This window comes from Anomaloglossus baeobatrachus, chromosome 6 (genome assembly GCF_048569485.1).
Source record: "Anomaloglossus baeobatrachus isolate aAnoBae1 chromosome 6, aAnoBae1.hap1, whole genome shotgun sequence".
Classification (NCBI taxonomy): Eukaryota; Metazoa; Chordata; class Amphibia; order Anura; family Aromobatidae; genus Anomaloglossus; species Anomaloglossus baeobatrachus.
The window spans coordinates 172,004,071-172,018,725 of NC_134358.1; the positions used below are offsets into that span (position 1 = coordinate 172,004,071).

At 42.7% G+C, this 14,655-nt stretch overlaps 1 protein-coding gene across 3 annotated transcripts in view; it reads right to left on the bottom strand.

Moving 5' to 3' along the window:
* MYOM1 (myomesin 1) overlaps positions 1–14,655 on the bottom strand; it is a 175,824-nt gene that overhangs the window by 35,210 nt on the left and 125,959 nt on the right. For all 3 annotated transcript variants that reach the window (XM_075314490.1, XM_075314487.1, XM_075314489.1), the window contains 8 exons: positions 12,925–13,051; positions 11,268–11,452; positions 4,784–4,898; positions 4,523–4,682; positions 4,138–4,244; positions 2,205–2,249; positions 1,137–1,273; positions 707–851 (listed from right to left, as the gene is read on the bottom strand). In XM_075314490.1, coding sequence (XP_075170605.1) covers positions 707–851; positions 1,137–1,273; positions 2,205–2,249; positions 4,138–4,244; positions 4,523–4,682; positions 4,784–4,898; positions 11,268–11,452; positions 12,925–13,051 — 1,021 coding nt within the window. The remainder of the gene's footprint in view (positions 1–706; positions 852–1,136; positions 1,274–2,204; positions 2,250–4,137; positions 4,245–4,522; positions 4,683–4,783; positions 4,899–11,267; positions 11,453–12,924; positions 13,052–14,655) is intronic.

Here is a 14,655-nt window from a genome sequence, read left to right on the forward strand (position 1 = left end):
CCTAAGATTAACGCATCATTTCAGCAATTTTTTTATTGCACCGCTAGAGTGGTGCTTTAAATTTAAGTTCTCTGCCCGCTGTCTTATACTCACCTTCTGGCATCTTCATCTTTTTCCAGCGTTACACTGGTCAGTCTCCTGTGATTTGTGACCTGCCAGCTGCTGCTGCAGTGTTTCATGGAGCACTGAAGGCATCAACTCAATAAAAGTCTAGGAGAGCCTCGTTCTGGCTCTCATAGAAATGCATTTAGACCTTGTGACATAATTTCTGCCTTCTGGCTACTGACAGGTTACAGGCACAATATGGCGCAGCGGGACAAGAGCAGTGTTAAAAACAATGAAGCCGCTGAAAGCTGAGTATATAACAGGTGACTTACAGTATTTATGTCTTAACTTCTCCATTCTAATTTTAGAGCACGCAAATAAATGAATTTTTACTTTTTCATTGTAGTTGCTTTAACCTGTTCTAGTATCTGCTGAGACATCTGTGTTATCAAATGTACACTATGCCTTGAAAGCATTACTATTTATATGTCGTAAATTATTTCATCATTGACATATAGAAATTCAATCAATCAATTCCATCAATTCAAGCATCAAAACCTAGCAAATATCTTGGTATGAAACATCAAATGTATTTGTTAATCACACACCTCAATCATAATATGATCCGAGCACATTACAGTTGATCATGTACCAAGCCTACCTTCACCAATAAGCACCAGACTTGATTGGTTTGTTGCCTTTCCATCTTTTATCTGGAAGGTGAAGGTTCCTTCATCCTCATCCTCAAGCTTCTCCATAATCATCTCCACAATTCCAGTCTTACTGTCCAAATTCATCTTATATTTCTTTTGAGAAGAACAGAAGAGTAAAAGTTATACTGCCAATATGTAAATGTAATAAATTCCTATAGACGTATATCCATATGCCAAGGTATGGGTGTGATATTTCACTAATTTACAAGATTCAGATAAGAAATCTCTGCCTCAATTATACTGTACATTGCTCTTGCTAGTATGGAATTTAGGTCAATTTTTTCTTCGAAAAAACCTTCAATACAACTAATGATACTAGCGGGCATACCTTACATTTCAGCCTAGACAATGCTATGTCATCTTCAGATTTTAGCTTACCTCGCCATGTTGAATTTCCTTATCATTAAACACATAGTTGGTTTTAGCACTACTAGAGAGTTTCTCAGCTTGCAGCCAAAAGCGAACTTGTCCTTTTTCTAAGATCTCTACAGCCAGCTCAGATTTCAGTGGAACAACTAGAAAAGATTTTAAAATCACCATAAGGTTTAGATCAGCATCGGTCTGCAGTGTCATGAGCCCAATTATTCCGAGGCTCCACTCTTCTATAGAAAACAAATGCACTTTCAATTTTATTGTAATCCTTGTTGTCACTAATATGGTGCAATAGACTAGATGTGAGAAATAACAAAGAAAACCTAATTATTGGCTTCTAAAAGCCCACACACATTACATGAAAATCTACAAAACTTGCTAATTTTGGCAGGACCAGACAACTATTTGGTTTGTCTAGAGGGATCCTGACTCTCCCTTGACAGATGATGTCAGGGAGATAAGTTGAAATTTCACTGTCCAATACTATAGTTTTCTTGATAAGTAAAATGCTGTCTAAAATAATAAAATAAACCATGCTTACATTATCTACTCCTCCCTCTGGTTCCGATATTTCTCAAGTGTCCCGCTGGTTTGAACATCCAGTTCTAGCAATGAGGCTCCCAAATCACAAAACAAACATATGACTGCTGCAAGCAATCACTGGCTATAAGAGGTTACCTCTGCAGGAGACCCCAGAAGCAGAGAAAAAGAAGCAGAGGGGTATCGACAAGGCAAGTTACCTTTGCAGGAGACCCCAGAAGCCGGGAAAAAGAAGCAAATGGGTATAGTCAAGGCAAGTTACCTCTACGGGAGACCCCAGAAGCAGTAGGAGACCATAAGTGTTCAAATAATTATTTTTCCTAGCTGAGTAAACCTTTCAATACCCCAAAACATTCACAATGCGGTTTCTAATAATGATCTAAAAGCTTTAACACATTTATATTGAGGTTTATGTATTCCGAAGCAAACAGTGAATCTTAATTTGCTTGCAGTATATGTTCTACAACCAAAATTTAAAAGAAAATATAGAGAATGATAGTGTTTGTTTTGCATTGCTTTGTATACTATATTTACCTGGGAATTTGTTGTCATGGCTGAGCTGTAAGAGGCGCTTCAGCTCTGCAGGAAGAAAATAAGTATTATGAGTTTTATATGATATCCATTAGTAAACAGTGGTCAGTATGTACTGTCCTACCCAACATTGTACACCAAGAGTAGTCACGTAACAGAAAAAAAATCACTTTCTTTTATATTAATAAATATTATAAATTATATCTTTACCCTAATTGCTTCAAGAGACTGTCTTATTCTTTTTAGCCTGAATGGGTATCTTGTTGGAAAACCCAATAGATAGAATAGAAAGGGAAATTCTTTGCCTTAAAGGATCTTCATATATTATCCAAGAGAAAGAGCAACTATAAAGTGCGCCTCTCACTCTAGGCAATCCATTAATTTCCATTTCCATAGTGTTAAGGGGGCTTTACATGGTAGCGATATCGCTAGCAATTTCTAGCGATATCGAGTGTGTAAGTACCCGCACCCGTCGCGCATGCGATTGTTTGTGATCGCTGCCGTAGCGAACATTATCGCTACGGCAGCATCACACACACTTACCTGGTCGTCGTCGTCGCTGTGACTGCTGAACAATCCCTCCCTCAAGGGGGAGGGACGTTCGGCATCACAGCGACGTCACCGCGACGTCACTAAGCGGCCGGCCAATCAAAGCGGAGGGGCGGAGCTGAGCCCACCTCTTCCTTCCGCATTGTGGCCGGCGGCAGGTAAGGAGACGGTCCTCGCTCCTGCGGTGTCACACATAGCGATGTGTGCTGCCGCATGAGCGACGAACCACAACGAAAAACAACCCTTACCGATTTTTGAGTTTGGGACGACCTCTCCATGGTGAACGATTTTCACCATTTTTGAGGTCGCTTAAGGTCGCAGGTACGTGTCACACGCTGCGATATCGTTAATGACGCTGGATGTGCGTCACTAACAATGTGACCCCGACGATAAAACATTAACGATATCGTAGCGTGTAAAGCCCCCTTTAGGGTAAGTTCACACAGTGCGTTTTTCGCTGCATTTTTGCGCGTTTTTTGGGTGCGTTTTTGGCCTCAAAACTGCATGACTTTGCTTCCCCAGCAAAGTCTATGAGTTTTCATTTTTGCTGTTCGCACACAACTTTTTTTTTAAGCTGTGTTTTTGAGCTTAAAAAAAAAAATTGACATGTCAATTCTTTCCTACGTTTTTCTGCATTTTCTCCCCATGCAATGCATTTGAAAAACGCAGAAAAATGCAGAGATCAAAAACGCAGCCAAAAGCGCACCAAATCGTGGCAAAAACGCATGCGTTTTTTGCCGCAGGTGCGTTTTTGTGCGTTTTTAGCGGCCAAAAACGCAAAAAAATGCAGCGTCAAAACAACGCAGCGTGTGCACATAGCCTTATGCTCCTTATACCCTGTGGTGGCACAGCAAGGGGATTATACACTTGCTACAGGAAGCCCCACCATATATAGCTAATTGTTTGGGGTCCCATTAACAAGAGACCTTCTAAGTAGCTTTACATTGGGAGACATGTTAAAATAAAAGGGATTGTTCAAAGTGGTCTCAACCTTTGGAGAAGGTTATTTGACATATTGATAGGATATTTCATCAATGTCTAGTGGGACTGTGCACGTGCAGGCTTCTCTACATTTGGAATACAGAACAGGACGCTCAAACATAAGGCTCCAATATATAAATATGGCATATCCTAATAGAAATGGATACACCCTCGATAGGTAAAGATTTGTTTTTCATTACGAAAGTTGCCCATAATAAGTTTTCTTTTATGTTAAGATCTTAAAAATGATACAGAATTAACAAACTATAAAGGTTGCAGAATGTTTCATTGTAGCTTTATGTATAAGAAGCAGCTTTTCTTTTTGCAGATTAAATACAGACAAAAATGAAATTTTAATATTGTACAAAAAAGTGACAACTAAATGATATAAATAAACTGTATTTACCTTCCTCATCTATTGTATAGCTTGATGAAATACCATCTGTCTCAGTAACTACACAGGAATAAATGCCAATATCTTCCTCTGAAGGGTCCTTAAATGAGATCTTTGTCCTAGGAGATTTGAGAATCGATTTAATCCATATACTTAATACATTTTGTTAACTCGTTTTCTAAAAAAATATTCTAGGAGGCAAACCATTTTTGCGTATTCACTCGATTACTTTATTGATATTTAGGGCTTATATGTTACCTTTTTTCACTAACTACCTATATAACATATATAACATTGTTGTTTCTCTCATCTGCATCACTGACCAATATGGCCAAAAGAAAAGCGGTGGTCATCGTAGGATGTGTAATGGTCGTAGTCTGAAGGCAGTACCGCTCACCTGCCACCTTTGGTCTCGATATCCACCCTCTCTGAATCATCACCAATTGCTTCATAATTCTTGGACCACACAAATTTAGAGTCTGGAGTAAGCTGATCACACTCAAAGTTCAATGAAATGACTCCATTATCATCCACCACAACATACACCTCCTTGGTACCTAAAAAAAAGTCAGATCATAGATCGTAGGTTGACATTGGTAGAGATGTTCTACATTATTAATATATTTCTCTGAATTTTTGGAAACATCTTCATAATAACCTGGTTTGGTCTGAGCAAGGACTGGATCTGTCACATCAGATATCTTTCCTACTCCGGCTTGGTTGACAGCTCTAACCCGCAGCACATACTGAATGCCTTCTTTCAGGTTTTGGATCTGAAAGATATGTATATGTTATCATTAAAAGGAATCTGTCAGCAGTTTTTCTATGAGAGCAGCATGACATAGGGGCAGAGACCCTGATTTTAGTGTTTACTAAGAGAGCACCATCAAATAGTCGCAGAGACCCTGATTTTAGTGATGTGTCACTTCCTAGACTGCTTGGTGCTGTTTTGATAGAATCCATGTTTTTCCTGCTGTAGATGTTGCAGTGGTCAGATTGCTGAGTTGTGTGTGATCCAGCCCTCACCCCTGACTGGTAGCTATCTGTGTACCTTGAATTGTCAGCAAGCTGCCAATCAGTGGTGGGGTGGGCTTACACAGTCTAGCTGGTCTGGTTTGCACTAAATGGAATGAAATACTCAGTAATTTTACCCTTCGGATAGTGATGAGCGAATCTGAACTGTAAAGTTTGGAGTTACGAAACCGAACACGGACTTTAAAGAAAAATCAGTGTCCAAGTTGGGAGTTCGGGTGCTTTACATATGAAAACTACTCGATCGAGTACGCTCAGTGCTCAGCCTAGTGCGAGCTGCTTGGAGTTTGCGAATGTCTGTCACTAGGAGTAAAAACAAGATTTTCAGATGTATTGTGTTTATGGCTGGCTGTATGTGGGCAGAGAGCTGAAGTGCCCAATAAGTGAGTTCCAATGGGGTTCGGGCTCCGGGATCAAGTTCAGGTCAATCCTGGATCCCGAAGCAAACTTAATCTAAGGTACGGCTGAAGCTGGTGAACCCGAACATCCACGGGTCCGCTCATCCCTATCTACAGCTGATGCATTCATTATTTCAAGAGAAGTATGGGCAAGGTTAAGGGGTGTCCAGTCTAAAGCCATAAGTCTGCAGTCACTCTATGTGTCTCTCTATGTGACTGCAGACTTGTGAATGCTCACAGCGCACACAATGTGCGCTGTGAAGAGTCACTGATTTCAGCGTCGAGAACGTTAGTCACATGGCTGTGAGTACACGGCACGGTGGCTTAGTGTTAGCACTGCACTCTTACAGCACTGGGATCCTGGGTTCAAATCCCACCAAGGACTGACATCTGCAAGGAGTTTGTATGTTCTCCCCTTGTTTGCGTGGGTTTCCTCTGGGTTCTCTGGTTTCCTTCCACACTCCAAAAACATACTGATAGGGAATTTAGATTGTGAGCCCCAATGGGGACAGTGATGCTGATGTATGTAAAGCGCTGAGGAATTAATGGCACCATATAAGTGAATAAATATTACTCCTGGCCAGAATCTGACTAGAGGTGCATGTTCTCGCTGAATATTCTGGCTGGGAGTAGGCACTTTGCAAACTCGTGGCCTCCCCCGGTGTTCCCGGCTCTGAAACTAGCGAATCACCACATCGCACAGTGCATGTGATGTGAGGAGTCACACATGGAGTGACTGCAGACTTATGGATTTAGATCGGATATCCCCTTTTAAGAAGGAAATGAAACAATCGCAGGATCATATTCAACAATATAGTTCGAAAGTTTAAAGAAATGGATAGCTAAGGGAGAATTTGGAAACTATTAAAAAAACAAAAAAGTGTTTAAGGGATTACGGGACTATCGATTGGACGTGGTTTATGATGGGCCAAACAAGAAAAACCTACTAATACACCCAGGTCCATTTTTAAACCATATAGAAGATATACAAACAAAGTGAGTATCAGTTACTATGATTTCGATTCATCAGATTGCCTAAGAGATTATGTAAATGAGAGGTTCTCCCTTGAGACACCCTCAAGGAAGGGAATCCAGTGTACAGAAAATGAACAAGGAGAGCAAGATGGAAATCTACCAAAAAGCTACCCACAGAGACAGAAATGTAATTGTAAGGTTTAAGCGGGTCATCGGACACAATTTACCTTTCTTCATACATCATTAGTCTAGGACACACCATGTTGTTCTCTAGGGGTTCGGGCTTTTCTCCTACATATCATTTTGATTTATTTCAAACTATTTTGGACATTAACTGTAGAAACACATTTTTTGCATGGTTTGTCTGGGGTGGAGGACCTGGTTCTTCGTCCCCCGAAGGCCGGGCCTCCAGAACACCGGAATCGATTGTGCATTTTGATGATAAGGTGATGCTTAAAAACTTGCTACACCTTTTGTATTGAATCAGATGGACAACAGATTAACATTAATCGTGCCACTAATTTTGTCACTTGCAACCCATACTTTTATCCTATTCTCACTAAAAGTATGGGTTGCAATTCATTTCCAGGAATTGGTCTAAATTTAATTTTTTTAAAAAACAACCTGTATTAATCTAGATATATAACAGGAGACTATTATTTACATATGTGGGAGAAAAAGGACACTACCATTAAGGACACTGAAGATTTGGTCATTCGAAAAGGCTGATAAATGGGGCTCTGTGGTTCTTAGTTTATTTTCAATTAAATCAGCAAATGTTAAATGATTACAAAACCAATAAGAAATTGTGGGGTGATCCCACTCAGAAATTTAAAAAATAATTTAAAAAAAATCTGGATGATTGAGTCTCCATGGCGGTACTCTCTAAAAAAATATGAATTTATTTTCACTGATAATCTAATATTACCAATTTATCATTCATTACAGTATCACTGTGCTTGATTAGTCAGCAAACTTCCCTGACCTAAGCCCCATAGAGAATCTATGGGGTATTGTAAAGAGGAAGATAAGAGACACCAGACAATGCAGACTAGCTGAAGGTGGCTATCAAAGCAGCCTGGGCTTCCATAACACCTCAGCAGTGCCACAGGCTGATCGTCTCTATGCCACGCTGTATTGTTGCAGTAATTCATGCAAGAGGAGTCCAGACCAAGTATTGAGTGTATTTGTGTATTTGAGTGTAAGCTGTGGATTTTGGATCCTTTGCAGTCAACCAGACAGGTGAGCTGGTTTATGACATAACCACACCTACACCCCTTACTGGCAGCTTCCTGTGTACCCTGTTTGTTGTCAGCAAGCTGCCAATGAGTGGTGGGGGTGGGGTTACACAGATTAGCTGGTCTACTTGGTGTGAGGCCTAGTCCTGCAGTGGTAATCTCCCACTGATAAAACCCAGTGTATTGAAACTACAGCACACAGTTTAGGAAGTGACACATCCCTGGAATCAGACTCTCTGACCCTACATCATGAAGCTCTCAGATTAAGCCTACTGGCTGATTCTCTATAAAATCAAGAGTTTCACTATTATTGTGAGTCAAAAGCATAGGCGTATCTAGGGGAAGGCTGGCGGGGCATCTGCCCCGGGCGCAGCTGTGGGGGGGCGCTGTCGGGCTGCCTGATGCTGCACTGTGAAAGTCTCCCCGGGGGCTGCGATTGCCGGTCTGTGGTGGGAGCCGCTATTCTCTGAGCGCAGCTGTCACACTGACAACCGCACTCATAGAAAGTGCAGCGCTGCAGCGCGGGGCTCCCACTGCTCAATTGTCCTCGTATTTGTCAGAAGCGAGGACAATTGGAGCGGTGACGCCGGCGCTGACATCCGGGTCAGAGTGATAGCTGTACTGTGATCAGGTCAGCTGATCAGACTGCTGACCCGGAAGTCAGGGCCGCAGCGCAGAGGCGGCAGAGAGCGCTGATAAGTGCTCCACTGTGGAGCTTAATACACGGACGGAGGAACATTATGGGGTGAGGGGGAGGTATCTATGCACACGGAAAGGGGGGGACTTAGGGTGGGGAGAAGGAACTATCAGGGGATAGAGGTTAGGGAAGGGGGCAGTATCTAAAGACAGTATGGAGAAGTGAGGATGGGAAGGGAGCAGTATCTATATACACAGTAGGGGTAAGGGGGAATGATCTTTTGACAGTATGGTGGGAAGAGAGGTTGGGGAGGGGGAAGCATCTTTGGGCACAGTATGGGGAAAGAAATGATGAGGGGTGATGTATGGGGAGAGAAATGATGAGAGGGGATGTATGGGGAGAGAAATGATGAGGGATGATTTATGGGGAGAGAAATGATGAGGGGTGATGTATGGGGAGAGAAATGATGAGGGATGATCTATGGGGAGAGAAATGATGAGGGGTGATGTATGGGGAGAGAAATGATGAGGGATGATGTATAGGGAGAGAAATGATGAGGGATGATCTATGGGGAGAGAAATGATGAGGGGTGATGTATGGGGAGAGAAATGATGAGGGGGGTGTATAGGGAGAGGGAGGATGCGGAGTGATGTATGGGGAGAGGGAGGATGCAGGGTGATGTATGGGGAGAGAGAGGATGCGAGGTGATGTATGGGGAGAGGGAGGATGCGGGGTGATGTATGGGGAGAGGGAGGATGCGGTGATGTATAGGGAGAGGGAGGGTGAGGGGTGATGTATGGGAAGAGGGAGGGTGAGGGGTGATATATGGGGAGAGGAAGGGTGAGGGGTGATGTATGGGGAGAGGGAGGGTGAGGGGTGATGTATGGGGAGAGGGAGGGGTGATGTATACAGACCTGGTATGGGGAGCTAATGGGAAAGAAATTTTGAGGACACAGAATAAAGAGTGACATGGTATGAGGAGCAAGTGGGCAGGATGGGGAGTGAGGTGGAAAAGTATATGGACACGCAGTTGAAAGTGAGGAGACAGTAAGAGATGAGAAAAATGTGAGGGGGCACAGAATAGATACTGGGTAGTGGAGGGACGTGGTATGGAGAGGGGGCAGAATTGGAGAACAGTGTGAGGCCATAGCGAGGAGGGGGTGGGATGAGAGGGCACAGTATAAAGACTGGGCAGTATAGGGTGATACAGTGAGAGCACAGTGTGAAGAGTAGTTTGGAAAGGAGAGGGAGTGTGTGGGGCATGTAAGATAAGAGGGGCAGTGTGGGGTCATATTTTGTGCAGAGAATACAGTGAGGGGCCATTATTTATTCTGGGGCACAGTGTAGAGCAGATATTTTTAAATAAAAGTATTATAATCATTTTGCTATTTTAGGGGCATCATGATGGGATGTGCTGCAGAAGACCAGAAAAGATGAAAGTCTGCAGAGATGAGATGTGAATGTGAAAAGTCATCATGGCGTCAGGACAAGGTGAATAGAAAGAAACGACTAGAGACAACATCATCTATAAGATACCTGAATGTAAATATTTATTTGTGATACTGACAATGTCTTATCATTAGGCCTTGGTCCCACATGCGCATTGCTTCTGATGTGAGCGCAATGGGGCCCCCACTGATCAGCTGTTCTTGGTGCAGGTGGCCAGAAATGCTTATTTCTGGATCTGCTCCGTCCTCTGATGGTGTCCGCGGCCGGGTACTGCACATCCGCCTCATTGATTTTAATAGGAACCTGCTGCCACTATCAGAAGACGGAGCAGATCCAGAACTGAGCACTTCCAGCCACCTGCCACCACCGGCACCTAGAACAGGCGATTGGCTGGGGTGCCAGGCGCCGGATCCTGACCAATCAGACATTGGTGATCTATCCTAAGGAAAGGCCTTCAGTGTTAAAGTAGTGGACAATCTCTTTAATAAAGTTTTGTGCCGTCTGACAAGTTAAGGGTTACTATGTTTTTTATTTATGTTGTTAGGAGCATTAAAGGGGTTGTCCAAGTTTGTGATGAGCCTGCAGTCACTCCATGTGTCACTCTATGTGACTGTAGACTTCTGAATTCCCACAGTGCGCACACTGCACGCTGTCAGGATTCTCTGGTGTCGGCGGTGAGAGTGGGAGGTTACGAAGCTGCAAGTATGCAATTTACATAGATGTGGTCACGTGCTGAACAGACATGCTCAATGAAAATGATTTGACTGACTCTGGAATCATCAAACCAGAATGTGGCCTGACGTGTACAAATCTCATACTTTTGCTCACATGATCTTCCATTCTCGTCACTGGCACCGGAGAATCCTAAAAGTGTGCAGAGCATGCGTTGTAAGAATTCAGAAGCCTGAAGTCACGAATAGATTCACTGCAGACTTTCATCTCTAATCTGGACAACCCCTTTAATTACAAAATTAAGTAGTGTATTATCCTCAGTTCTAACAGTGTGTAATATACCCACTGTCACAATTCAGCTCTACTAGCTGGTCAACACATGGCCGCTCCACTCATATGTGATTTTCATACTTGCATGTGACAATGAGCTTTTCTTCATACGTTTCTCATTGAACATTGAGAGAATTATTAAGAGCCGCTCGTTACCACGTGACTGTAAGTGTGCAAATCATATATGGATGACTGGTCACATGACGACTACCCAAATTACTTGGTGGGGGGGCAAACTGAATTCTTGCCCCGGGTGCTGGAAAGCCTAGATACACCTCTGGTCAAAAGAAGAAAGAAAATCATCTGACTGTCTATGTCTAACAATAAGTAGTAGTAATACAAGTGGTAAAAACTAGACCTGTCATTTACATGTTACATTGGAAGAGGTGAATAAACATTTAAATCAAGTACCTTAATGTATGTATTTGAAGTTGGTTTCTCGTTAACACCTTTCCAGGTTTCTTCAGGAGCGTCTGCTTCCTTAATATCCACATAAAAGCCAGTCACTGGAGAACGACCAGTATAGACTGGAGTCTTCCACAAAAGAACCATAGAGCTACTCCTGACTTCTGAGAGGCTGAGCTCATGTGGTGGTCCTATGCACAACAAAAATAAACATGGTGAACAATTGTATTCTTTGGTGTCTAAAAATTACAAATTATCACCTATCCAAAGGAAACGTTATAGACATCTGGTATTTGGTGGTCCCACCACTTTGAACCCTACCATTCACAAGAACTTGGGTGCTGAGTTCTTCATTTGAATGAAGTTGTGATCAAGTTAAAAAGACAGTCCCTTAAGTTTTCAAGGGATTGACAATGAATTTGACCACTGCTCCAATGAAATCTGAGACTCTGATTTGGTAGTGGTCTAAGCAGCTGGAATCAGACTGTAATTGCCTATATATGTATATCTGGTGTGCCCATACCACTCTTAACCATCAAACCATGGTCTTGTTAATGGGACATTTTCACTCTAGAATTTTACTTGGCTTTATTTCATTTTGTATTGGATTTCTCAATGCAGACATGAAAAATGTAACTTAGATGATCTCAAAATCTAGATTTTAGACTCTAAAGGCCCCGTTATATGCAACGACGTATCTAACGATATATCGCCGGGGTCACGGATTCCGTGACGCACATCCGGCATCGTTAGCGACGTCGTTGCGTGTGACACCAACGAGCGGCCGTTAACGATGGAAAATACTCACCAAATCGTCCATCGTTGACACGTCGTTCATTTTCAAAAAAATTGTTGGTTGTTGAGGACACAGGTTGTTCGTCGTTCCCGAGTAAGCACACATCGCTATGTGTGACACCTCAGGAACGATGAACTACAGCTTACCTGTGTCCTCAACGAGCACCGAGGTGGGAGTGATGGAGATGCGGCTGCTCTCCGCCCCTCCGTTTCTATTGGCGGCCCGCTCTGTGACGTCGCTGTGACAACGAACCTCCCCCTTTCAGGGGAGGTTGTTCACCGCCCACAGCAACGTCGCTGTACGTGTGACACGGACAAGCGAGATTGTGCGCCACGGGCAGCGATTTGCCCGTGATGCACAAACGACGGGGGCGGGTGCCATCGCTAGCGATATCGCTAGTGATGTCGCTCCGTGTAAAGCCCCCTTTACATTACGTCCATACAGCATGTAAGAAAAATGTTCACTAGATATCAAGTGATTTCTTACGTTTCGTAAAACGTACCACACAATTTTTTTAAATTCAGACAATATTTTTTCTATGTATTTTAAAATTTCTTTAAAGAAATCTATGGTAAAAGTCTCCATTTAAAGAAAAGTTCACAAAAAGTGGAATAAACGCTGCAAAAGAACCTGCACTGTGTGAAGTGCGTCAAATACTTCTCTATTGACCATGACCGTATTGGTACTTACTATTAAAATGTGGCAAAACATGGCTGGAAAAATGTCGCAAATCATTTTTTTCTAAAATATGCTATGAAAAATGTGTAAAACTAATCTAAAGTGTTTTATTTTTTCCATATGACATGCAGCAGTAGAAAAAAAAGCAGTGGGGATTTGAGATAATGTATAACATGTCCATGGAATTACCTGGCACGGCGATGGTCCATTCTTCACATTTGAATGGTTTACTTGGCTGGGACGGTGTCCCCACTCCCGCTATGTTACACGCAGCTACTTGGAATTCATAGATTGTGTTTTCTTTCAAATTCAGAATCTACAGCACAAAATCAACGATATTAACTCATTGCGGGTAATCTGATCTGATTAGAAAATAGAGCAATTTGTACATGAGTTTTAGAACATATCCTGTATAGTCATATTGTTGAGTGTTACAATAGTCATTTCCCTATATTAAGGTTCTATTTCATCCTTCTACTAGAGCACATACTGTATGTCAAACTGTGTCCCTAGGGCAAAATCTGGACCACAGGCTGATTTTATTTGGCCAGCGATGCTGGGTGCTGTCAACATTTCTATATGGAGGGCTATGTGAGGCTCAACATTTTGTATGGAAGAATATGTGGGGCGCATTATTCTAAATGGAGGACTATGTGGCATCCATTATTCTTTATAGAGGACTATGTGGGACCCAATATTCTGTATAAAGGGCTATATGGGGCACATTATTCTTTATGGTCGACTATGTGGGGCACATTATTCTGTATGGAGGACCATATATAATCCACTATTCTGTATGAAGGACTATGTGCGGCCCCTTATTATGTATGGAGGACTATGTGAGGCGTATTATTCTGTATGGAGGGCTATGGGAGGCCCATTACTCTGTATAGAGGACTATGTAAGGTCTATTACTCGGTATGGAGGACTATGTGGTGTCCATTATTCTTTATAGAGAACTATGTTGCACCCATTATTCCCTATGAAGGGCTATATGGGGCACATTATTTTGTATGGATGACTATGTGGGGCACATTATTCTGTATGGGGGCTATATCGGGCACATTATTCTGTACGGACGACTATGTGGGGCACATTATTCTTTATGGAGGACTATGTGTGGCCTGTTATTCTGTATGGGGGGCTATGGGGCATATAATTCTGTATGGAGGGCTATGTGGGGCCCATTATTCTGTATGGAGGGCTATGTGGGCCCCATTATTTTCTATGGAGAGCTATGTGGAGCCCATTATTCTGTATGGAAGGCTATGTGGGGCCCATTATTTTCTATGGAGGGCTATGTGGAGCCCATTATTCTGAATGGAAGGCTATGTGGGGCCCATTATTCTTTATAGAGAACTATGTGGGGCCCATTATTCTGTATGAAGGGCTATATGGAGCACACTATCCTGAACGGAGAACTATGTGGGGCCCATTATTCTGTATGGAGGGCTATGTTGGGCCCATTACTCTGTATGGAGGACTATGTGGTGTACATTATTCTTTATAGAGAACTATGTGGGGCCCATTATTCTGTATGAAGGGCTATAAGGGACACATTATTCTGTACGGACAATTATGTGGGGCACATTATTCTTTATGGAAGACTATGTGTGGCTCATTATGCTGTATGGCGAGCTATGGGGCACACAATTCTGTATGGAGGGCTATGTGGGGCTCATTATTCTGTATGGAGGACTATGTGCGGCACATTATTCTTTATGGAGGGCTATGTGAGGCTTATTATTCTGCATGGAGGGCTATGTGGGGCCCATTTTTTTGTATGGAGGGCTATGTGGAGCCCATTATTCTGTATGGAGGGCTATGTGAGCCCATTACTCTGTATGGAGGACTATGTGGGGCGCATTATTCTTTATGGAGGGCTATATGGGGCACATTGGTCTGTATGGAGGACTCTGT